The following is a 26,764-nucleotide window of genomic DNA, read 5'->3' as shown; positions in this document are numbered from 1 at the left end:
AAAAGAAACGAAATTGAGCTATTTGTAAGGAGGTGGATAGACCTAGAGTCTGTCATACAGAGTGAAGTAAGTCAGAAAGAGAAAGACAAATACCGTATGCTAACACATATATATAGAATTTAAGAAAAAAAAATGTCATGAAGAACCTAGGGGTAAGACAGGAATAAAGACACAGACCTACTAGAGAACGGACTTGAGGATATGGGGAGGGGGAAGGGTGAGCTGTGACAGAGAGAGAGGCATGGACATATATACACTACCACACGTAAGATAGATAGCTAGTGGGACGCAGCCACATAGCACAGGGAGATCAGCTCGGTGCTTTGTGACCGCCTGGAGGGGTGGGATAGGAGGGTGGGAGGGAGGGAGACACAAGAGGGAAGAGATATGGGAACATATGTATATGTATAACTGATTCACTTTGTTATAAAGCGGAAACTAACACACCATTGTAAAGCAATTATACCCCAATAGAGATGTTAAAAAAAAAAAAAAAAGTCGTGCAGGGAAACCTAGAGAGCTACATGTAAAAGAATGAAATTAGAACACTCCCTAACACCATACACAAAACAAAACTCAAAATGGATTAAAGACCTAAATGTAAGGCCGGGCACTATTAAACTCTTAGAGGAAAACATAGGCAGAACACTCCATGACATAAATCACAGCAAGATCCTTTTTGACCCACCTGCTAGAGAAATGGAAATAAAACCAAAAATAAACAAATGGGACCTAATGAAATTTAAAAGCTTTTGCACAGTAAAGGAAACCATAAACAAGACGAAAAGAGAAGCCTCAGAATGGGACAAAATATTTGCAAATGAAGCAATTGACAAAGGATCAATCTCCAAAATTTACAAGCAGCTCATGCAGCTCAATATCAAAAAAACAAACAACCCAATCCAAAAATGGGCAGAACACCTGAACAGACATTTCTCCAAAGAAGATATACAGATTGCCAACAAACACATGAAAGAATGCTCAACATCATTAATCATTAGAGAAATGCAAATGAAAACTACAATAACATATCATCTCACACCAGTCAGAATGGCCATCATCAAAAAATCTACAAAGAATAAATGCTGGAGAGGGTGTGGAGAAAAGGGAACCCTATTGCTCTGTTGGTGGGAATATAAACTGATACAGCCACTGTGGAGAACACTATGGAGGTTCCTTCAAAATCTAAAAATAGAATTACCATACGACCCAGCAATCCCACTACTGGGCATATACCCTGAGAAAACCGTAATTCAAAAAGAGTCATGTACCACAATGTTCATTGCAGCTCTATTTACAATATCCAGGACATGGAAGCAACCTAAGTGTCCATCGACAGACGAATGGATAAAGAAGATGTGGCACATATATACAGTGGAATATTACTCAGCCATAAAAGAAACAAAATTGAGTTATTTGTAGTGAGGTGGATGGACTTAGAGTCTGTCACACAAAGTGAAGTAAGTCAAAAAGAGAAAAACATACTGTACGCTAACACATATATATGGCATCTAAAAAAAAATAGTTATGATGAACCTAGGGGCAGGACAGGAATAAAGAAAAAGACGTAGAGAATGGACTTGAGGACACGGGGGTGGGGGGAAGGGTAAGCTGGGATGAAGTGAGAGTGTGGCGGTGACATATATACACCTACCAAATGTAAAATAGATAGCTACTGGGAAGCAGCTGCATAGTAGAGGGTGATCAGCTCGGTGCTTTGTGACTACCTAGAAGGGTGAGATAGGGAGGGTGGGAGGGAGGAAGCCGCAAGAGGGAGGAGATATGGGGATATATGTATATGTATAACTGATTCACTTTGTTATAAAGCAGAAACTAACACACCATTGTAAAGCAATTATACTCCAATGAAGATTAAAAAAATAAATAAATAAAATGGGAACAAAAAGTAAACTAAAATTAGAAAAGAAAAAGGAGAAGTTACAGTTGACACCGCAGAAATATTAAGCATCCTAAGAGACTACTACAGGAACTTTATGCCAATAAAATGGAGAAACTGAAAGAAGTGGACAAATTCTTAGAAAGGTATAACCCTCCAAGACTGAACCAGGAAGACATAGAAAATATGAGCAGACCAATCACAAGTAATGAAATTGAAACTCTGATTAAAAATCTTCCAACAGGGCTTCCCTGGTGGCGCAGTGGTTGAGAGTCCACCTTCCGATGCAGGGGACACAGGTTCGTGTCCCGGTCCGGGAAGATCCCACATGCCGTGGAGGGGCTAGGGCCGTGAGCCATGGCCGCTGAGCCTGCGCGTCTGGAGCCTGTGCTCCCCAACGGGAGAGGCCACAACAGTCAGAGGCCCACGTACCACAAAAAAAAAAAAAAAAAAAAAAAAAACTTCCAACAAACAAAAGTCCAGGACCAGATGACTTCACAGGCGAATTCTATCAAACATTTAGAGAAGAGCTAACACCCATTCTTCTCAAACTTTTCCAAAAAATCACAGACAAAGGAACACTCCCAAACTCATTCTATGAGGCCACCATCACCCTGATACCAAAACCGGACAAACATACTATAAAAAAAGAAAATTACAGAGCAATATCACTGATGAACATAGATGCAAAAATCCTCAACAAAATACTAGAAAACAGAATCCAACAATGCATTAAAAGGATCATACACCATTACCAAGTGGGATTTATCACAGGGATGCAAGGATACTTCAATATAAGCAAATCAATCAATGGGATACACCATATTAACAAACTGAAGATGAAAAACCATATGATAATCTCAACAGATGCAGAAAAAGCTTCTGACAAAATTCAACACCCATTTATGATAAAAACTCTCTAGAAAGTGGACAAACAGCGAACCTACCTCAACATAATAAAGGACATATATACAACAAACCCACAGCAAACATCATTCTCAATGGTGAAAAACGGAAGAATTTCCTCTAAGATCAGGAACAAGACAAGGATGTCCACTCTCATCACTATTATTCAACATAGTTTTGGAAGTCCTAGCCACGGCAGTCAGAGAAGAAAAAGAAATAAAAGGAATACCAATTGGAAAAGAAGGAGTAAAACTGTCACTGTTTGCAGATGACATGATACTATATATAGAGAATCCTAAAGATGTCACCAGAAAACTACTAGAGCTAATCAGTGAACTTGGTAAAGTTGCAGGATACAAAATTAATGCACAGAAATCTCCTGCATTCCTATACACTAATGATGAGAAGTCTGAAATAGAAATTAAGGAAACATTCCCATTTACCATTGCAACAAAAAGAATAAAGTACTTAAGAATAAACCTACCTAGGGAGACAAAAGACCTGTATGCAGAAAACTATAAGACACTGATCAAAGAAATTAAAGATGATAGAAACAGATGGAGAAATATACCATGTTCTTGGATTGGAAGAATGAATATTGTGAAAATGACTATACTATCCAAAGCAGATTCAATGCAATCCCTATCAAATTACCAATGGCATTTTTTACAGAAGTAGAACAAAAAATCTTAAAATTTTTATGGAGACACAAAAGACCCCGAATAGCCAAAGCAGTCTTGAGGGGAAAAAAAGGATATGGAAGTATCAGACTCCCTGACTTCAGACTATACTACAAAGCTACAGTAATTAAGACAATATGGTACTGGCACAAAAACAGAAATATAGATCAATGGACAGGATAGAAAGCCCAGAGATAAACCCATGCACCTATGGTCACCTTACTTTTGATAAAGAAGCAAGAATATCCAATGGAGAAAAGACAGCCTCTTCAATAAGGGGCGCTGGGAAACCTGGAGAGCTACATGTAAAAGAATGAAATTAGAACACTCCCCAACACCATACACAAAATAAGCTCAAAATGGATTAGAGACCTAAATTTAAGACTGGACACAATAAAACTCTTAGAGGAAAGCATAGGAAGAACACTCTTTGACATAAATCACAGCAAGATCTTTTTTGATACACTTCTTAGAGTAATGGAAATAAAACCAAAAATAAACAAATGGGACCTAATGAAACTTAAAAGCTTTTGCAAAGCAAAGGAAACTACAAACAAGACGAAAAGACAACCCTCAGAATGGGAGAAAATATTTGCAAATGAATCAATGGACAAAGGATTAATCTCCAAAATATATAAACAGCTCATGCAGCTCAGTATTAAAAAAAACAAACAATCCAATCCAAAAATGGACAGAAGACCTAAATAGACATTTCTCCAAAGAAGACATACAGATGGCCAAGAAGCACATGAAAAGCTGCTCAACATCACTAATTATTAGAGAAATGCAAATCAAAACTACTATGCAGTATCACCTCACACCAGTTAGAATGGGCATCATCAGAAAATCTACAAACAACAGATGCTGGAGAGGGTGTGGAGAAAAGGGAACCTTCTTGTACTGCTGGTGGGAATGTAAATTGATAACAGGCACTATGGAGAACAGTATGGAGGTTCCTTAAAATCGAAAAATACGATTACCATATGACATAGCAATCCCACTACTGGGCATATACTCAGAGAAAACCATAATTCAAAAAGACACATGCACCCCAATCTTCATTTCAGCACTATTACAATCACCAGGACATGGAAGCAACCCAAATGCCCATCGACAGACGAATGGAAAAAGAAGATGTGGTACATATATACAATGGAATATTACTCAAGTCATAAAAAGGAACAGAACTGAGTCATTTGTAGAGACGTGGATGGATGTAGAGACTGTCATACAGAGTGAAGTACGTTAGAAAGAGAAAAACAAATAATGTATATTAACGGATATATGTGGAACCTAGAAAAATGGTACAGATGTACCGGGCTGCGGGGCAGAGACCGAGACAAAGATGTACAGAACAAATGTATGGACACCAAGGGGGGAATGTGTGGGTGGTGGTGGTGGTGTGCTGAATTGGGTGACTGGGATTGATATATATACACCAATATGTATAAAATGTATAACTAATAAGAATCTGCTGTATAAAAAAAATAAATTAAAAAAAAAGCAGAGGAATCACTCCCAATTTATAGAACATGAGATATCCCCTGAAAGACCAACAAACAACGAAACAGACCAGTCTATAATACTAGATCCCAAGTTCAAAAAGGAGGTAATAAAAAGAAAACTGTAGAAATTAAGAATATTGAGAGGAATGAAGATTACTGTAACAAGGAGCTATAAACTATAAAGAGAAGCCAATTAAATTTAGAAAACTCATTTGCAGAAACAAAAGCCAAGCTAAAGGCAATAAATAGCAAACTAAACAATGCAGAGGAACAAATAAGTGATCTAGAAATTAGAATAATGGAAATCATGCAATCAGAACAGCAGACAAAAGGACAAATGTAAAAGAATGAAAGCTATATACGAGACTTATGGGATAATATAAAGCAAGCCAATCTACACATAATAGGGATTCCAGAAGGAGAAGAGAAAAGGGAATCAAAAATGTATCTGAAGAAATTGTGGCTGAAAAATTCCCAAACTAAAGAAGGAAACAGATATCCAAGTACAGGAAAGTCCCAAACAAGATGAACACAAACAGACTTATATGAAGATGTATTAAAATTAAAATAGCAAAAGTTAAAGAGAGGATTCTAAAGAGAAAAACAGAGTTAGTTAAAAGGGAACCCGCATAAGGCATTCAGCTGATTTCTCTACAGAAAATGTTGTAGGCCAGAGGGGAGTGGAAAGATATGTTCAATGTCCAGAAAGGGGAAAACCTGCAACCTAGGATATTCTACCCAGCAAGATTATCATTTAGAATAGAAGGAGATATAAAGAATTTCTCAAACAAAACTAACAAAACAAAAAGAAACAAAAACTAAAAGAACACAGCAATACTAAACTATCGTAAAAGAAATATTGAAAGGTCTTCTCTAAATAGAAAAGAAGAATCTATAGGAATAAGAAAGTCACAATTGGAAAATAAATCACTTAAATAAACCAGTATATAGATTACAATTATTTTGTGTGTGTGTGAAAGCAATGATAACTACAATAAAGAGCAAAGTGATAAACATGAAGATATAAAAGAGGACATCAAAATCATAAAATGTGGGGGGAGGGGTAAGAAAATGTAGACTTTTTTAGAAGACTTTTTTCAGAATATGGTTGAACCTATATGACTATGAATCTAATACAAGTAGATATAGTAATGGGTTAACATACTTGTAAAACAGGGCAACAAAAAATCAAAAACATACAACAGATTCAGAAAAACCAAAAACAAAAGAACTCAAGCATAACACAAAAATCATCAAACCACAAGAGGAAAAACAAAAAGAAAAAGAAAGGAACAAAGAGGAAATACAAAATCAACTGAAAAATAAGGTTTAAAATGGCAATAAATACATATCTATCAACAATTACCTTAAGTGTCAATGGACAAAATGTTCCAATCTAAACACATAGAGTGGCAGATTAGATAATAAAAAAGAGTGGCAGATTAGATAATAAAACAAGAGCCTACAATATGCTGCCTGCAAGAGACCCACTTTAGGGCGAAGGATACACTGATTGAAAGTGAGGAGATGGAAAAAGGTGTTTTATGAAAATGGAAATGACAAGAAAGTGGGAGTAGCAGTACTTGTATGAGACAAAATAGACTTTAAAACAAAGGCCATAAAGAAAGATAAAGAAGGACACTATAAAATGATAAAAGAATCAATACAGGGCTTCCCTGGTGGCACAGTCATTGAGAGTCCGTCTGCCGATGCAGGGGACACGGGTTCGTGCCCTGGCCCGGGAGGATCCCACATGCTGCGGAGCGGCTGGGCCCATGGGCCATGGCTGCTGGGCCTGCGCGTCCGGAGCCTGTGCTCCGCAATGGGAGAGGCCCCAACAGTGAGAGGCCTGTGCCAAAAAAAAAAAAAAAAAAAAAAATCAATACAAAAAGAGGATATTACACTTGTTAACATATATGCACCCAATATAGGAGCTCCTAAATAGAGAAAACAAGTAATAGGAAACATGCTAGGACACAAAGCAAGCCTTACTATATGTAAGAGGACAGAAATTATTTCAAGCATCTTTTCTGACCACAACAGCATGAAACCAGAAATTAACCACAGAAGGAGAAACGAGAAAAAAATGATTACATGGAGACTAAACAACAGGCTACTAAAAAACCAATGGATCAACAATGAAATCAAAGAGGAAATTAAAAAATATCTTGAGACAAATCACAATGAAAACACAACCATACAAAATCTCTGGGATGCAGCAAAAGCAGTCCCATGAGCGAAGTCCATAGTGATACAGGCCTTCTTCAAAAAATAAAATAAATCTCAAATGACCTAACTTACCACCTAAAAGAATTAGAAAAAGAAGAACAAACAAAGCCTAAAGTCAGCAGAAGGAAGGAAATAATAAAGATCAGAGAGGAAGTAAGTAAAATAGAAATCAAAAAAACAATAGAAACAAATCAATAAAATCAAGAGCTGATTTTTTTGAAAGGGTAAACAAAATCGACAAACCTCTGACCAGGCTCATCAAGAAGAAAAGAGACAGGACTTACCTGGTCGTACAGTGGTTAAGAATCTGCCTGCCAATGCAGGGGACACGGGTTCGAGCCCTGGTCTGGGAAGATCCCACATGCCACAGAGCAACTAAGCCTGTGCACCACAACTACTGAGCCTGTGCTCTAGAGCCCGTGAGCCACAACTACTGAGCCTGCGCACCACAACTACTGAGCCTGCATGCCTAGAGCCCATGCTCTGCAACAAGAGAAGCCACCGAATGAGAAGCCCACACTGCAATGAAGAGTAGCCCCTGCTTCCCACAACTAGAGAAAGCCCGCACGTAGCAACAAAGACCCAATGCGGCCAAAAATAAATAAATAAATATTAAAAAAAAATCAGTGAGGAAAAGTAGGATAATCCATTAAATTGGACTCAGGTTGGGTAATCTGCCCAAAGTCACACAGCCCATAAGTGGTGGGTCAGTGATTCTGTCTGACTTCGAGTGTCTGATGTTCTCACTCCACAACTTGTGCTTTTAAACATTTCGCTATCCTTGTCTATCTCTGTACTACCAAGGCTTTGACAGGGCACTGCAAACAGAAGGCATCAATGAGTGAGACCACAAAGCCATGCAGGGGGGAAAAAAAAAGAGAATAAAAGAGAGGACCCAAATAAACAAAATAAGAAGTGAAAGAGGAAAAACTGATACCACAGAAATACAAAAAAAAAAAAAAAAAGAGAGAAAAAAAAAAAAAAAGAAAACAAAGAGAAAAAACAGATACCAAAAAAATACAAAAAAAAAAAAAAAAAGAGAGAGAATAAGTAAAAAAGAGAATACTAAGAACAAATATATACCAACAAATTGCACAACCTAGAAGAAATGGACAAGTTTTTAGAAACATACAACCCACCAAAACAGAATCAAGAAAAAATAAATAAATTGAACAGACTGATCACTAGAAGTGCAATAGAATCTGTAATTTAAAAAATTCCTTGCAAACAAAAGTCTGGGATCAAATGGGTTCACTGGGGAATTCTACCAAACCTACAAAGAAGAAATTATACCAATCCTTTTCAAACTCTTCTAAAAGACTGAAGAGGAGGAACACTCCCAAATTCATTCTATGAAGCCACCCTCACTCTGATACCAAAACCAGAAAAAGACACTATCAAAAAAGAAAATTACAGGCCAATATCTTGATGAATACAGATACAAAAATTCTCAACAAAATATTAGCAAACCAAATCCAACAACACATAAAAAATATCATACACCATGATCAAGCTGGATTCATCTCAGGGTTACAAGGATGGTTCAACATATGTAAATCAATCAATGTGATATATACCATATCAACAAAAGACAAAAACCACATGATCATCTTAATAGATGCAGAAAAAGCATCTGATGAAATCAACATGTATTCATGATAAAAACACTTACCAAAGTAAGTACATAACTCAACATAATAAAAGCTATTTATGACAAACCCATAGCCAACATAATACTCAACAGTGAAAAGCTGAAAACCTTCCCATTAAAATTTGGAACAAGAAAAGGATGTCCACTCTTACCACTTATATTTAACATAGTACTGGAAGTCCTAGTCACAGCAACCAGACAAGAAAAAGAAATAAAAGGTATCTGAATTGGAAGGGAAGAGGTAAAACTGTCCTTATAGGCAGATGACATGATACTATACATAGAAAACCCTAAAGACTCCACACAAAAACTACTAGAACTGATAAACAAATTCAGCAAGGTAGCAGGATACAAGACTAACACACAGAAATCTGTTGCACTTCTTTACACTAACATGAAATATCAGAAAGGGAAAGTTAAAAAATCCTTTTTAATATCACATCAAAAAAAAAATACTTAGGAATAAACCTGACCAAGGAGTAGAGGGAGACAAGATGGCAGAGCAGAAGGACACTGAGCTCACCTGCTCTTACGAGCACACTAAAATCACAACTAACTGCTGAACAACCATTGATAAAAAGGACTGGAACCTACCAAAACAAGATTCTACATCCAAAGACATAAAAAAGAAAACATGAGACAGTAGGAGGGGTGCACTCATGATATAATCAAATCCCATACTGCCCGGGTGGGCAACCCACAAATTGGAGAATAATTATATCGAGAAGTTCTCCCACAGGAGTGAGAGCTCTGAGCCCTACGTCAGCAGAACATATGGCTTTGAAGGCTAGTAGGGCTTGATTGCAGAAGCTCCACAGGACTGGGGGAAACAGAGATTCCACTCTTGGAGGGTGCAGACAAGGTCCCATGTGCACCAGGTCCCAGGGCAAAGCAGTGACTACACAGGAGCCTGGGCCAGACCTACCTGCTGGTATTAAAGGGTCTCCTAGGGAGGCAGGGGTGGCCATGGATCTCTCTGGAGTCATAAAAGCTGGTGGTGGACATAGCGGGGACCTATGTGAACTCTGGCTGGAGGCAGACATTTTGGGTCCTTGGCACTGAGACCTGGCCCCATCCAACAGGCTATTAGCTCCAGTGCTGGGACGCCTCAGGCCAAACAACCAACAAGGTGGGAACACAGCCCCAGCCATCAGTAGACAGGCTGCCTAAAGTCATCCTGAGCCTGCAGTCACTTCTAGCCACACCCCCTCACACAGCCCTGCCCACCAGAGGGCAAAGACCCAGCTCCAACCACCAGCCCCTCCCACCAGGAAGCCTGCATAACGGCTAGAGCAGTGTCAGGGGTCAGACACCAGAAGCAAGGAAACTACGATCCTGCAGCCTGCAGAACTAAGTCCACAAACATAGGTCAGAACCTAACCTGGGACCAGTTGGTCCCTGGCCCTTGACTGATGAGAGGGGAGTGTACTGTTGGCACATATAGGACTTCCCCTCAGGGGATCACTTATCCAAGACTGAGAAACGTAACTAAGCTACTACATACATAAAAATACAAACAGAAATTTAAACACAATGAGCTGGCATAGGAATACATTGTTCCAGACGAAGGAAGAAGATAAAAACTCCAGAAGAACAACTAAGCAAAGTGGAGATAGCCAATCTACCCAAGAAAAGAGTTCAGTGTAATGACCATAAAGATGATACAAGAACTCGGGAAAAGAATGGATATATAAAGTGAGAAGTTAAAAGTTTTTAGCAAAGAGTTAGAAAATATAAAAAATAACCAAACAGAGTTGAAGAATACAATAACTGAAATGAAAAAATACACCAGAAGGAATCAATAGCAGAATAAGTGATGCAGAAGAATGAATCAATGAGCTGGAAGACAGAGTGGAGGGAATCACTGCCGCAGAACGGAATAAAAAAGAATGAAAAGAAATGAGGACAATTTAAGAGACTTCTGGGACAACGTCAAACACACCAATGTCTGCATTATAGGGGTCCCAGAGGAGGAGAGAGAGAGAAAGGACCTGAGAAAATATTTGAAGAGATAATAGCTGAAAACCTCCCTAACCCTGGAAAGGAAACAGTCACCCAAGTCCAGTAAGTGCAGAGTCCCTTACACAATAAACCCAAGGAGGAACATGCCAAGAAACATAGTAATCAAATTGACAAAAATTAAAGACAAAGAGAAAATATTAAATAAATACAAGGGAATCCCCATAAGACTTTCAGCTGATTTTTCAGCAGAAGTTCTGAAGGCCAGAAGGGAGTGGCATGATATATTTGAAGTGATGAAAGGGAAAAACCTACAACCAAGAATACTCTACCCAGCAAGGCTCTCGTTCAGATCTGACGGAGAAATCAAAACCTTTACACAGAAGCAAAAGCAGAAAGAATTCACCGTCACGAAACCAGTTTTACAACAAATGCTAAAGGAACTTCTCTAAGTGGAAAAAAGGGCACAACTAGAAACTAGAAAATTAAAAATGGGATGGCTCACCAGACATTTAGAGAAGAGTTAACACCTATCCTTCTGAAACTATTCCAAAAAACTGCAGAGGAAGGAACACTCCCAAACTCATTCTATGAAGGCACCATCACTCTGACACCAAAACCAGACAAAGATATCACAAAAAAAGAAAATTACAGGCCAATATCACTAATGAACATAGACATGAAAATCCTCAACAAAATACTAGGAAATCAAGTCTAACAATACATTAAAAGAATCATACATCATGGTCAAGTGGGATTTATCCCAGGGCTGCAAGGATTTTTTAACATCTGCAAATCAATCAGCGTGACACACCGCATTAACAAATTGTTAAATAAAAACTTTATGATCATCTCAATAGTTGCAGAAAAAGCTTTTGATAAAATTCAGCTCCTGTTTATGATAAAAACTCTCCAGAAAGTGGGCATAGAGGGAACCTACTTCAACATAATAAAGGCCATGTATGACAAACCCACAGCAAACATCATTCTCAATGGTGAAAAACTGAAAGCATTTCCTCTAAGATCAGAAACAAGACAAGGATGTCCACTTTACCTCTATTATTCAACATAGTTTTGGAAATCCTAGCCATGGCAATCAGCGAAGAAAAAGAAATAAAAGGAATACAAATTGGAAAAGAAGTAAAACTGTCACTGTTTGCAGATGACAAGATACTATACATAGAAAATCCTAAAGACGCTACCAGAAAAATACCAGAGCTCATCAATGAATTTGGTAAAGTTGCAGGATACAAAATTAATGCACAGATATCTCTTGCATTCCTATACACAAATGATGAAAAATCTGAAAGAAAAATTAAGGAAACACTCTCATTTACCACTGCAACAAAATGAATAAAATACCTAGGAATAAACCTACCTAAGGAGGCAAAAGGCCTGTACTCCAAAAACTATAAGATGCTGATGAAAGAAATCAAAGACGACATAAATAGATGGAAAGATATACTGTGTTCTTGGACTGGAAGAATCAATATTGTCAAAATGACTGTACTACCCAAGGCAATCTACAGATTCAATGCAATCCCTAACAAATTACCAATGGTATTTTTCACAGAACTAGAAAAAAAATTAATTTGTATGGAAACACAAAAGACCCCAAATAGCCAAAGCAATCTTGAGAAAGGAAAATGGAGCTGGAGGAACCAGACTCCCTGACTTCAGACTATACTACAAAGCTACAGTCATTAAACAGTATGGTATTGGGACTTCCCTGGAGAGTGGTGGTTAAGAATCTGCCTGCCAATGCAGGGGACATGGGTTTGAGCCCTGGTCCAGGAAGATTCCACATGCCATGGAGCAACGAAGCCCGTGTGTCACAACTACTGAGACTGCTCTCTAGAGCCCGTGAGCCACAACTACTGAACCCTCGTGCCACAACTACTGAAGCCCGTGCACCTAGAGCCGTGCTCTGCAATAAGAGAAGCCACCACAATGAGAAGCACGCACACTGCAATGAAGAGTAGCCCCTGCTCGCTGCAACTAGAGAAAGTCTGCACACAGCAACGCAAACCTAACACAGCCAAAAATAAATAAATAAAATAAATTTATTAAAAAAAAAGAGTTGTTTGAGAAAGTACTTGGCAAAACATTATGCATTATAAAAGTATCATATGTCATCATTACAACAATGCATCCCTTATTCCTTTCCCTAAATATCTTTGGATGCTGTATATATTTTATATATAAATATAAACTTCTGTGTCACAGTTGTTACAGGATTTTCCAGTTACTTGAAAACAATGTCTGAGCCTTGTTAAATTATTCTCTGCCCTAGCATGGAAGGGAGAGGAATGAACCTGGATTCTCCCTAGTTTGGGGGCTTGGCGAGGGTCTCATCCATAAGCTTCCAGGGAAAACTTTTGCAACAAGATTATTCATACCCTGGAAATCTAATGAGCTTTCAGGTTTTGGTTTGAGTAGCAAAGAAAACATTGAAAGGATGAAGCTACAAAAATAGAGCCAAGTCTCTTTCCAAGATCATTCATGCCACGCCCAGGTTTCCCGGCACATCCTGGCCATGGCAAAGATGCACCAATTCACAGCAAAGTTGTTGGAAACTGTGTGTGGTGGCCATTCCTCCCACAGCTCTGAGGTGATGCTCTGGCAGGTGCTTCCTGCAGCTGCAGGGAAGAGCTGGTTTTCTGTAAAGGCTTGGACCATTTTCTTGGGTCATGAAAAGGGCTCTGGCATAATACTGAAAGGCTGAAAGGTACGGTTCAGACTAAAGACATGTCAAAAAGGGGTTAAAGGAAGTAGGGAAGGCAAGGAAAATTCTTTTGTTTTGCTTATTAGCAAACACTGAAGGTCCCTAGCAGAGATTCCTTGTTCTAATAACACTTTGGGACCCATAGCCACCATGCTGGACAACTTCAGGGGCAGTGTTTACACTGTGTGCTCTGACGTCCTCCAGGAAGCACCATTCACACAGAATACAAGGTAAATGGTGTGCCCAGCTTTTGTGCAACAGGACCTTGCTGGGGCCAAATCCTGCAAGAGCCAAACCTCTAGTAACAAACAAAGCCTCAGTTCCTACTCTAGTTTTCTCACCAATTCCTTCCAAAAACAAACCAATGAGCAAACAAAGCACTGTAAAGCTCCAGCCAAAATCTCAGGAGGGACATTAGATGATCAGTGTTTCCAGAAGTGCACCATTTAAAATCCTAAGTATGCAGAGGATGATATCTTTATAAGGAAAGCAGGTTTGTAGTCAAAATGTATGGTTGATCATTTATTTTCCTTCTTTCCCATTTAATTTGGGTCTAATAATCCCTAGTACCTGTTATATCCAAAGAGTCTCAGGAAAAATATAAAAGAACCTGGTACTTTACTTTTAAATAAATTCCGAAGTCCCCTCTCTGCCTCAGACTCTCAAGATAAAAGACAGCAGCTGAGTAATTCAGGCAGTAGGTCTGGTGGCTCTGACACAGGCTTCCTTGGAAATACTGCAAGAGGAGAAGGACAGAAGGAGAATGATTGGAAGCAAAGAGAGCACAGACAGACTTTCTCTTCACTTTTATCAGCAACTAGAACAGGGAAAGTGGAGGAGGCACCATTATCAAGTAGGAGCTATGACTGCATGGATAGTAACAGGTAATCTTCAAAATAAACATTGTTTAAAAAACCCCCGATATCCCTATAATAAATAGTTAACTCCTCAATAAGTTGCCTTTTTTTTTTTTTTTGCCCATAAAGAAAATTCTATTTAGGACATATTGATTTAATTCACCCTTGCACTTATGCTTTGTTAAGGCCTACACACCACACTGCATGGAACCTGATAACAAACACCTCCTTTGGTTTCACTGCTCATGTTGTTGTCAAGCTTGTGTTCGTAGTAAGTGATTAAAGTGACAACATCTGACCTTTCACGAAATCTTCCTCAAAAATAGCCACATACTGAATTCTCCTTCCAGCTTCTAAAAATAGAGAGTCAAATTTGGGGCACCTCTACTAAATGTAGTTTCGTAGCGTGCGTTTTATGTGCTTGTCTTACCCAATCTAACACTTGTGTTCCTTCTTCATTATGCTTACGTAATGCCTTAAACTTGCTATAATGACTACACATTCGTAAGCCATATCAAATTTATTTTAAAATGAGGCAAGCGGCCAATTCGTATGTATACATTCATATGTATAATGGTCAAACTGGGCACATCTCAGTTAAGTGTCTGTCTCGGGAATGACAGTTATTCTTTTCTCTTCACCAATGTTTCTGGCTCCTTACTGGCAGACACTCTCTTTAGGAATCCATAGTGCCTATCACGTTGCTAAGCCTACGTGCTCCTTGATAGGTTTATTAATTAGTATAATGAGTAATGGGTCCCATTAGGGAATTTCCAATAGTGTCATAATGTGGTGAATGGGAGAAGGAAGACGCACTTGCTGGTAACATTATAACTGCAGTGAGTAGAGACAGCAGACCAAGCCTAACAGGCCAGTAAAGGAAGTGACAGTAGTAAAGGCAGAAATAACAAAAACCTAGAAAAATATTTTGCTATAGGACCTCAGAAGACAAAACGCTATGGGGGGAAATGTCAAGTTTTGCCTTCAAGAAGAAGTAATTTGAAAGCTGATAATGTGAATTAATTTTTTCCTGGGGGGTTGGTGATAGCTGGGGGCTTGGAAATAAACAGAAGGTCTTCTCACAGGTCACCCTGAGATGCTTGAGAAAGGCCATTATGAGGAGCCTGCTGTGAAGACCATAAACAGTCAGGCTTAGAAATGCAGCTCTACAACCCACTGGCTATGTGAACTTGGCCAAGTGATTTAACTTCTCCAAGCCTCAGCTTCCTTCTCAGCGACTTCTCAGATGGCTTTTGTGTAGATAACAAACGTCCCAATCTTCCACTGGTGAGCTTCTTGTGAGACACACTTCTTGTGAGCTTCTTGTGAGACACACTATCACTGCTCATCTAGTTCCCTTTCCTGGGGAGGAATATATAGGCCCACTCCACCGAGGGTAAGCTTGGCCATGTGACTTTCTTAGGCCGATGAAATGTGAACAGACATGCCAGAAACTTGAAGAGTCAGTAAGAGCTCTCCCTCAGTCTCTTAGGTCTTTGCCGTTGAGATTGGTAACATTCCAGGTGGTGGGTGCTCCCTCAGCAGCGGTCCCAGAGCGAGGACAAAGTAGGAGCAGAGCATAGGTGAGATATGAAACCAAGCCACTGAGATTTGGAGTTTGTTCCTGTGGTATAACTGAAATTAACCTGACTCATGTAGGCCTTTTTAAATTTAGGAAACACTTTTATAGCCCATCTTTACACATCTGTAATGTAACAGGAAGCATTCATATGTGGGTATTATTATTGACTTTCAGCAAAGAGTCTATGCTGTAGTAGGCTGTAAGTGCACTTACGCTACAGTCTGAACATGTGTGTTCCCCTCAAATTCACATGTTGAATCCTAACCCCCAATGTGAAAGTATTAGGAGGTGGGTCCTTTAGGAGATGATTAGGTCATAAAGGTGGAGCCCCCATTAATGAGATTAATGCCCTTATAAAATAAGCTCCAGGCAGCTGTCTAGCCCCTTCTGCTATGCAAAGGATACAGTAAGAGGTCTTTGACTGGAAGAGGGCCCTCACATGACCTGGGCACTACCCTGATCTCAGACTTCCACCCTCCAGAACTGTGAGAAATTGATTTCTGTTGCTTATAAGCTACGTAGTCTGTGGCACTTCTTTATAGCCGCCTGAGCAGACTAAGACAATTTACTAAAATTTACTATTTACTAAATCTTCCTCAAAAATATCCACATACTGAATTCTCCTTCCAGCTTCTAAAAATATAGAGTCAATTTTACTATTGACTATTTACTAAAACTATTTACTAAAAACTACATTAAAAATAAATTCTAGGACGCCAGGTCTTGGTGCTAATGTCCCAAGCAAGATGTCAGCCTTTAGATGAGTATTCCCGGATATGTTTGCCACCAGCTTCTCTGTCCCAAGCAAGAGCCACAAAATGAAACACCCAATATAATGGGTGTTTATGCTCTCTTGTGCTTCCACCCATTACCATGAGAAGAGGATGACCAGGCTAGTGCACTGATCCAAGGAGATGGATAGAGCCAAGTGGAGCAAAGCCCACCAGTTGTCCTAGCCTTTGATGGAGTAAAGAAATTATCAAGAAAACCAAGGGGACTTCAGACCTTGAACCAATACACATCCAAATATTCATGTCCATTATGTAACTTACTAAGGGCTCTGCCCCTTTGATTAACAAAAACAAAAAATGTGTAGCATGTGATGGTCCTAAAAAAAAGATAATTTCTGACTCTAAAGGAATTGAGAGAGTGTGAGATTTTCGGTAATTCCCAACACTTTACATTCTTTCTCTTGTTTTTCAAAGCTTTTCTTATTCTAATCTGCTTTCGAAGGTCACTGAAAGATCTCCCCACTTTATACCTAATTTTTGCTTGTTTTGCCTTGTTAAACTGTCCTTCTTCTTCATATCTCACCTCAAGCATCATCGCCCCAGGAAGAATTTCCTGTCTGTAACTACTTCACCATCTGCCCCAACCTAGAAGTTTTCCTTCATAATATCTATGTTCCTTTTTTCCCCAGCATTGATCTCAATTTGATTATATAATCATTAGTGTCATCATTGGATTAATTTCTTCCCCACTAGACTGAAAACTCCCCCAAAGCAGGGGGTGTGTCTAATTCTGCACATGACTGTGCACAGGGTATCAGTCCCACACGTAAGTACTTAGTAAGTGCTCGATAAACCTCAATCTATGTTTCTTTACGTAGATTGCAACAATTTAAATCTTGCTAAATGAGCATAGACAGGGACTGAATTAAAAAGCTCAAAGTAGGGGAAGAGGTTCAAATACCTACTTAAGAAAAAAAATAGCATTTATCAGACCACGGGTACAAGTTTTCCTCTTTTCTCCTCCTTTCATACACAGAAGTCTTATTAAGGGTGTTAATGGATTTGAAGGTTTATTTTGTTCCTTTCAGAGAGCCTGGCACTTTTGTTAGAAGAACAACTGAACCATGTAATTAGCCTACACAAACTACTGCCATGAATACAGCTTTAAATTGAAGTCATTTGAAAACCAGACTTGAAAAGGGCTTTTCCATGCATGCAGATTTTTGTCTTAATAAAACCCACACAGGAGAGATGACAATGGAGAAACAGATTCTGCAAGTTATTTCTGAAAATGTTGATTGGTGGGGAAAGGGATAGTTCCCTTGTGGGAGGGTGCAGGTGGAACCTTCCCAGGAACAACAATAACAACGATGAAGGAGATATAAACAACTATCCTGAGAGGTAGGTGAATTTATCACATAGAAGCTGAGATCTCCCATACGGATTTTACCTTTGTGAGCACAGAAATGAAATCCAACGATGGTAAAGTCTCAGAAGTGTCGACATAGTCCTTGAAGATGTGGAAAAGACTTCACAAAACCAAAGCTTGTCTAGGGCGAGAGAGAAAGAAAACAAGAGTAGGTATACTTCCAGGGGTAAGAAATAAAAATCTGATGAACTTCAAATGTCATTCTCACAGATGTTTTCCATTTCAAATTTATCTCCTGGCAAAATTCAAAGATTTATTTTCCTCTACTTTCCAATACATATTTTCTTATAAGTTTTTCTTATAAATGAATTCTTGTTGGTACCTCACTTCCTTTTTTAGAGGAAAGATATTATTTATTTATAATATATGTGAGAAAGAACATTCATTTGACAATAGACATTTACGGTGATGACGGAGATCTTAGGAATTCTTTTTTTGTATTTAACATCATTTATTGAGGAAATTCATGTATTCAACATTACTTATTGAGACTTCCCATGTACTCAGCACTGTTCAAGGTCTTCTGGATACAGCAGTGAACAAGATGGGTTCCTGAGCATATTCTAGAAGGTGTTCAGAGCTTGTATTCTAGAGGAAATATGGAACATTGCCCAAATTTTTGTGTCATCCTTGCATAGGAACCATGCTAATCCTTTTATCGCTCCAATTTTAGTACATGTCCTGCTGAAGTGAGCCCTATGTTTACTTTCTTAAAGAGCCATGGAAGAATTTTTTAAAATGTTACTAAAGGCTAACTAATAACTGCCATCTATTGGAAAGATACCAATGGATGTGTAGGTTTCCTTATTAACCTGAACTCCCGACCATAAGATTGAATGGGGATGAAATATGGAAGAAACCATATTCCATGTTCCAATATGGAATACAAGCCAGAAGAATAGACTAAGCATGAATTTTCATCATCCTCTGGTGAATTTTAACACATGGCTACTGGAATCTTCCTACTTTGGCTCACCTGACTTAACTCCTCCAGGTTTGCAAAAAGTCTCCATAAATCCACATCCAGGAGATAGTCATGAGTCTGTAGGTATTTTAACGTATTCATGAAGATCTTAAAAAAAAAAAAAAAAAAGCACATTACTTTGTTTTTCAATTTTGATATTTGCCCTTTGCAAGAACATTAAACATAAACCTCCCGAGTATAATTTTACAAAACAACTTGGAGATCAGTATTTTCAATCGTTAAGAGGTGTGCTAAACACGAATGATGACATTTAAGCCCCCACAGAACATACGGGAGAGGTGCTCTTCTGTGTGAAGCTGCTGCTGCTTTGTGAGCCCTAAGAACACTCCTGTTGAACATAATCTGTTCAGATGGGCTTTCTCTGCTCCCAGTGCCAAAGAAATCGCCAAGGTTCTTTTCTTGCCAACAGCACGTGAGACCAAAACAACATTCATACTGAGTTCTTATTTATTCCTTTCTCTGTGAAAGACCCAAATGTCCTTTACTTTCAGGAAATTAAAAATAGAGAACTAATGAGTTAATACCTGATAACTGCTAAGATGTTTAGATGTGGATAAAGCCATTAAATATTAATGAAAACACTGAGAGAGGCTTTATGTCATTACTTGATTTGATGTTTTCCTACAAGAGAAAAACTACAGCAAGTCGATCCTCACAGAATACCTGCCTCTCATTCTATAAACTAAAGAGAGATCAATTTATTGAAACAGGAATACTTTGTATAAATATGATGAAGCATTCAAAGGGACCAAATGTTTCAAGAACTATAGGTGTGAAAAGACTGGACTTCAGACCACCAGCGTTCTCCAATTCCCATTTCCATATTTCTTAATTAATGCAGTAAATGGTTCTTGAACTTGCATCAGAATCATCTAGAGGCCTTGTTAAACTGGAGGTTAGCGGGACCTACCCCAAGTCTTTCTGATTCAGTAGGTCTCTGATGGGGTCTGAGAATATGGGTTTCTAACAAGCTCCCAAGTGATTCTGATGCTATTGGTCCAGGGACCACACTTTGAGAACCACTGGCTCAGAGTTTCCCCCAGTCCAGGAAGCATCAGTTGTCTGGAAATCTGTCAATATCCAAGCATTTAAAGCATGTAATTGTAAGAAACAGAAATCATTAGTTCAGATAAATTGGGAAAATTTAGAAAAAACTATCTTTGTGCTATAAGATTATTTTCTTTATAGAAATTTTTGCCATTTAAGGAAAACATTGAGTCTTTCAGTGAATTTATTTTATTATTTGAGTTACAAAGTTCCAATTTACAAGTAACTTTGGGAAATTCATATTGATTGTGTAAAGAGAGGTACTTATATACTTTAAATACACTGGGGCATTTGAAAAGAAACTCAAATTGGCTTTCTTTTAAGCAGAAAAATGCTAGTTTAAAAAGCTTATGTAGCTTATAGTGGGATGGAAAGTTCTGTACTGTCTATTAGGGCAAGGGAGGTAGCAGAGCTCACAGGGTGAGTGCTCTGCAGTGAACATCTATTGGGTACCACTCAGATTCAGTGCCCCCCCTTCCCTAATATCATCCCAGTTTTCACCTCAGCATCTACTCTTCCTCATACCTTGAATGTGATCATCTTAAGCCAATGAGCACTTACTTTCCTTCCTTATCCGGGTAGCTGGCTCAGAAGTGGGCATGTGACTTAAGCCAGTCCAATCAGAATGACAATCAAGACTTTGGCTATGAGTGCGCTGAGATTCTCTCTCTCTCCCTTCTATTTCTCACTCTCTCCGTGGCCTCAAGGACAGCAGTCACTCTGTGACTACAACAGAAGCCACACACAGGATGACACTGATATTGTGGAAGGCAGGGATGAGGGACGAAAAGAAATTTTGTCCTTGCTTTTGATCCCCTTGATCAAACCAACCTTGAATTCTGTCTCAACTCTGGACTTTACAGTCACATGGGTCAATAAGATCCTTACCTAAGCTAGTTTTCTGTATCCTGATACAGTCTCTAAGTTTTAACTTTCTGAGTGTCTTTGTGGTTTACATTTTGCTAAAGTACTTAGCAGTATGACTGTCACAATAAATATTACTTACAGAAAAGAACATCTGTCTAGCACTTGATAGATTTCAAAGGAAACTAATCTGATCATCTCAATGATCAGATGTTATTAGACAGTCAGAGACAGTACTGTCATCTCTCTTTTATAGCTTAGAACAGGAATTGTCAAACGACAGCCTGTGGGATAAATCAGGTCTGCTACCCATTTGTGTGAATAAGGTGTAACTGTAATACAGCCACACACATTTCTTTACAAATTATCTATGGCTTCTTTTGCACTGCAATGGAGGAGTTGAGTAGTTGCAATAAAGACCACATAGCTGGCAAAGCCTAAAATATTTACTATCTGGACATTTACAGAAAGCATGCGCCAACTTGTGTTTTATGGAATGGAGGACTAGACTTTCCTAAGTTCACATGGCAAGTCAGAGGCAGATCCAGGACTTGAACTCGTGTCTCCCAACACAGTGCCTTTGCCTGTGTAAGGGAGCAGCCAGGATTCAAAAATGCTTATGGGCAGAGGCAACCTTTGGAGCAATGTGGCCCATCCTCCTCTGTGGTCTTAGAAGGCATTTACTCCCTTCCCATCCTTTGCCCTGTGGTTCTTCTATAAGGAATTCTCTGCTCAGAGCCTCCCCAGATCAGGGCTACTGCACTGCACAACCTCAGGAGCACCATTTACATGACAGACATCGTGAACACACCATATAATCCATCCCTCCCCACCCACCCCCGCGTTACACGTGGATGGTTGCCCTGAAAATCTGTGGCTCCGTAGCTGATAAAAAGCATTTGCCTGGCACTGTTCATAAGGGAGTATAAGAGCCAAAAGAGGAAGCTGAACGAAGGTGGGATGGTCGCCTTGAGGGTGGCTGTGAGCTCCCTGACTTGAGGAGTATGTAAGCACAGGGTGAGAATCAGGCAGAAGAGATTCAGACATCACATGGGGAGCTGGAAGGTCTCACCCAATCCTAACAGGCTATGTTTAAGAAAAGAATGAAGAGAAACCAAGTTGCAGATAACCAAAAATAAACAAAATTTCCTTAAGATCCTCTGAAAGAGGGGAGCCCACCCCATACTTCCTTCCTTCCTTCAGCATGGAAGAGAGAAACAAGTCCCTAAAGAAGCAGTGTTTTCCATCTACTACAAAAAGTAAAGCCAGCATTACCATCTTAAGAACTAATAAATGGTCCAAGAAATAAGTGCATTCACTCGTGAAGAGTTCCCACACAGCCTCTTGCTGCTTTCTCAAGTCTAATTGATTAGTAGGAAGTTTTTGATGTGTTTCCACGACTTCATTCCAGGTCTTATCCTGTATGTGGGAGAAAAGAGAGAACAAAACATTTCGATGGGTTGACCTGTTCACCCTTCCTCTGACTTGCAGTACAGCAGGAACAAGCAATCCCCCAAATCACGATTTCTCACTGCAAGCCCCAGACATCCCTCTGGGTAGAGTTATCTAAACCACAGTTCTCTCTGCATGGCTTTGGGGTATCAATTCCTCCCACGCATGGGATGGACATGCTATTTTTAGTTTAAAATGAAAACGAATTCAAATTGATGTTTTGAACTATGCTTGTGAATTTTATAAGTCCTTTTCAGTTTTTTGCAAAAAAAAAAAAACAACCCACCAAAAGAACCCCAAACCTGGAACTGGGAAGTCTGATCCAGGTTCCACTGGTAAAACTTGTTGAAATAAATTACTGAAGAATCATGAAATAAGAGACAAAGCTTTTAAGAGACCTTCAGAAATTGTCTTATCAAAACCAACTTGTTTTGTAAATGAGGAAACTAAGGCCCAGAGGGGAATGGTTGTAACAACTATTAACATTTGTACAGGGCTTCATGGTCTACAAAGTGGTCTCACGTCCATTACCTTACTTAAGGTGAAATGACTTTCCTGAGATTTCAGTGTGCTTTACAGCAGCGGTCCCCAACCTTTCTGGCACCAGGGACCGATTTCGTGGCAGACAATTTTTCCACAGAGGGCGGGGCGGGGGGATGGTTCAGGAGGTAATGCGAGCGATGGGGAGCGGCAGATGAAGCTTTGCTCGCTCGCCCGCTGCTCACCGCCTGCTGCGTGGCCCAGTTCCTAACGGGCCTCGGACTGGTAGGGTTGGTGACCCCTGCTTTAGAGAGAGCAGACCTCGGTCTGCCCAGGTCTGGGCTTCTCTCCTGCACTTTGCTGTTATTATGAACAAGCCAATAATCTGACAACTTAAAATAATGGCTGAAATAACAAAAAAAGCTATGCCACACAGAAAACAATGCATGAGATACCTTCAGTCTGTGGAACCCATAGTCCCTGAAGTCTGTAACCTTCAAAGAGGAGAGGCAGATATGTGCTTGTGTTTGTCTTTGCCCTCCTTAAAGATTGTTAGAAACAGGATTTTCAATCTTTTAACAACACACCTTTGGCAGCCTCGGCATCTTTGGTTCATTGTCCAACATGCATGAGAACAGACTGCACATTTTGTCTATGAGTCACTAACAGGTGAGACACCATTTCTGAGCCATAGTCTGACCCACAGGACCTCAGAATGTCAGACATGGAGGAGAGAGGCTGGTGAGGATGTCTGATGCAAATCTCTCATTTTACTAACAGGAAAAAAAAAAAAGACAGAGCTCAGAACACTCCTATAGCAAATAGATGGATTTCAGTCTAGCACATACCTTGTGGTCTTCGAGTCCTCATATTCTAACTTTTCCAAATGTTGGATCATAGAAGTTTACCATGAGAAGGGGCCTTGGATGTCTTAGTTCAACCCCTCACTTAGTAGATGACTAAATAAAGCCCAGAGCGTTAAAGCAACTTCTTAACACGATAATTCACAGCTGGAGAATACCAGGATATGCTAGAAACTCTAGTTTCCTTAGGATGGAACCTCTGATTCATTTTTGTTATAATTTTTATTTTAAATAATATTAGTTAAAAAATTGGATTACAGGGCTTCCCTGGTGGCACAGTGGTTGAGAGTCCACCTGCCGATGTAGGGGACGCGGGTTCATGCCCCTGTCCGGGAGGATCCTGCATGCCGTGGAGCGGCTGGGCCCGTGAGCCATGGCTGCTGAGCCTGCGCGTCCGGAGCCTGTGCTCCGCAACGGGAGAGGCCACAACAGTGAGAGGCCCGCCTACCGCAAGAAAAAAAAAAATTGGATTACAAAGGTAATATATGGTTATTATAGAAAATCTGAGAAACAAAACCACAAAGAAAAAAAGTTACACAAAGTTACCTGTAATCTCCACCGCCCCTTCCTCCCCTCGGGGTAACTACTGAAAACCTTTTTCTGATTGTATTTATAATTAATTTTTAATGGTGTCATATTTATACATCCTTTTGTAACTTGCTTCTAAACTTTATTGTGACCTTTAAATTTTTTCTGACTCATTCAATATCCTGGTGCAATGTCATGAATTACCTGCTTAAAGAGCTCATTTTACCAACTAAACCAGGAAGAAGCTATCAAATAACGAAGTGTGAGGCTTTCTAAAGTCAACTTGGCTGCATTTCAAATGAATATTTAGCACAAATCATTTTTCAACTTGTTCTACTGCCTCAGGGCACATGACGCTGGTGTGGATCTAAGCAGTTTGGTGGGCGTTTTCTGACTTTAGGTTAAGGAGCCAGAGAAGGCACAGCTTATCCGTTGTGGGGAGGCAGCTCCCTGTGTGTCTGAAAGGAGACTCCGCAATCGGTTCAGAAAGTGCTAAAGGGCTGTGGCTGACTTCTCTGCTAGGGCTATGGCACTGAAAGAAGAAACTTACTAGAGACTTATAGGCTTCACAGTAGCAAAGGAATCCTGGAGCTGGTTGGGGACCTACACAGCAGCTGGGACGTATGCCTTTTGTTGATGTCTGAAACCACAGTGACTGCATGTTGTGGAAATTGAAAATCAGCAGCCAGTTGGAAAATAAAGAAGCTGAGGCAATGGAAGAGGCACTGGAGCTGTGGGAAAGGGGGCGCCAGCCCTCTGTCTTGAAGGACAATCACCGTGGCTTTCCAAGGGTCTGAATGACCTCCTGGCCAAAGTGCTTGGTGGATATGCTAGTGAGAAGGGAGGGGACAGTCCTCTTGGAGGAAACATTAACTCATTAGAGTTACAGACCCTTTGTTGGAACCTGTGCTGCTTCCACTATGGTGGCATTGGCTAGGAGATGCAATGAGAAGATATGAAGGGTATCTGAGAGGATATGGAGGATAAAGAAAAGAAGCCAAGGTTAACTCTGGGGCCTCAAATTTAATAACTAAGAGGCGTGTGGAATGGAAATTTGTAGTAGGCACTGGTGACATGGAACTGGAGTAAAATGGATATACAGTCGTCCCTCAGTATCCTAGTGGGATTGGTTCCAGGACCTCTTCAGATACCAAAATCCTCAGATGCTAAAGTCCAGTTTATAAAATGGATTTACATATAATCCACACACATCCTCCCATACAGTTTAAATCATCTCTAGATTACTTGTAATACATAATGCAATGTAAATTCTGTGTAAATTGTTGCTGGTGGATGGCAAATTCAAGTTTTGCTTTTTGGAAATTTCTGGAATTTTTTTTCAAATATTTTTCATTTGTAGTTGGTTGAATTCAAGGATGCAGAATGTACAGACACAGAGGGCTGACTGTATGAGAATATATGGATTCTGTAGTGGTTGACCTTGAATTGGCAAGCTGGTGGGAGATGCCCCTTCTCCTGAGACCCTAGACCCGATTGACAACTGACCCTGCTTTCATTTAAATGAGGAAGGAAAAATATACAAGCAGCTCATGCAGCTCAATATCAAAAAACCAAACAGCCCAATCCAAAAATGGGCAGAAGACCTAAACAGACATTTCTCCAAAGAAGATACACAGATTACCAACAAACACATGAAAGATGTGTAAAGATGTTCAACATCATTAATCATTAGAGAAATGCAAATCAAAACTACAATGAGATATCATCTCACACCAGTCAAAATGGCCATCATCAAAAATCTACAAACAATAAATGCTGGAGAGGGTGTGGAGAAAAGGGAACCCTCCTGCACTGTTGGTGGGAATGTAAATTGATACAGCCACTATGGAGAATGGTATGGAGGTTCCTTAAACTAAAAATAGAACTACCATACGACCCAGCAATCCCACTACTGGGCATATACTCTGAGAAAAACATAATTCAAAAACAGTCATGTACCAAAATGTTCATTGCAGCTCTATTTACAATAGCCAGGACATGGATGCAACCTAAGTGTCCATCAACAGATGAATGTGGCACATATATACAATGGAATATTACTCAGCCATAAAAAGGAATGAAACTGAGTTATTTGTAATGAGGTGGATGGACCTAGAGTCTGTCATACGGAGTGAAGTAAGGCAGAAAGAGAAAAACAAATACCAGATGCTAACGCACATATATGGAAGCTAAAAAAATGGTACTGATGAACCTAGTGGCAGGGCAGGAATAAAGATGCAGACGTGGAGAACAGACTTGAGGACGCAGCGGGGAGGGGGAAGCTGGGATGAAGTGAGAGAGTAGCACTGACATATATACACTACCAAATGTATAATAGATAGCTAGTGGAAAGCAGCTGCATAGCACAGGGAGATCAGCTCGGTGCTTTGTGAC

At 39.7% G+C, this 26,764-nt stretch overlaps 1 protein-coding gene and 1 non-coding gene across 2 annotated transcripts in view; both read right to left on the bottom strand.

Moving 5' to 3' along the window:
* PLEKHG7 (pleckstrin homology and RhoGEF domain containing G7) overlaps nucleotides 1-23,584 on the bottom strand; it is a 76,185-nt gene extending 52,601 nt beyond the window's left edge. Inside the window, 6 exon segments of the mRNA XM_027108219.1 lie at nucleotides 14,175-14,288; nucleotides 18,173-18,254; nucleotides 18,256-18,272; nucleotides 19,128-19,223; nucleotides 22,323-22,466; nucleotides 23,567-23,584. Coding sequence (XP_026964020.1) covers nucleotides 14,175-14,288; nucleotides 18,173-18,254; nucleotides 18,256-18,272; nucleotides 19,128-19,223; nucleotides 22,323-22,466; nucleotides 23,567-23,584 — 471 coding nt within the window.
* Nucleotides 18,745-18,846, bottom strand: LOC113621390 (U6 spliceosomal RNA). The gene has a single exon (XR_003433175.1). It is a non-coding gene; the product is annotated as a U6 spliceosomal RNA (small nuclear RNA).
* Nucleotides 23,585-26,764: the final 3,180 nt, after the last annotated feature.

This window comes from Aethalodelphis obliquidens, unplaced genomic scaffold (genome assembly GCF_003676395.1).
Source record: "Aethalodelphis obliquidens isolate GAN/ISIS:26980383/991018 unplaced genomic scaffold, ASM367639v1 scaffold8, whole genome shotgun sequence".
Taxonomy (NCBI): domain Eukaryota; kingdom Metazoa; phylum Chordata; class Mammalia; order Artiodactyla; family Delphinidae; genus Aethalodelphis; species Aethalodelphis obliquidens.
This window is presented reverse-complemented; position numbering and strand designations above follow the sequence as displayed.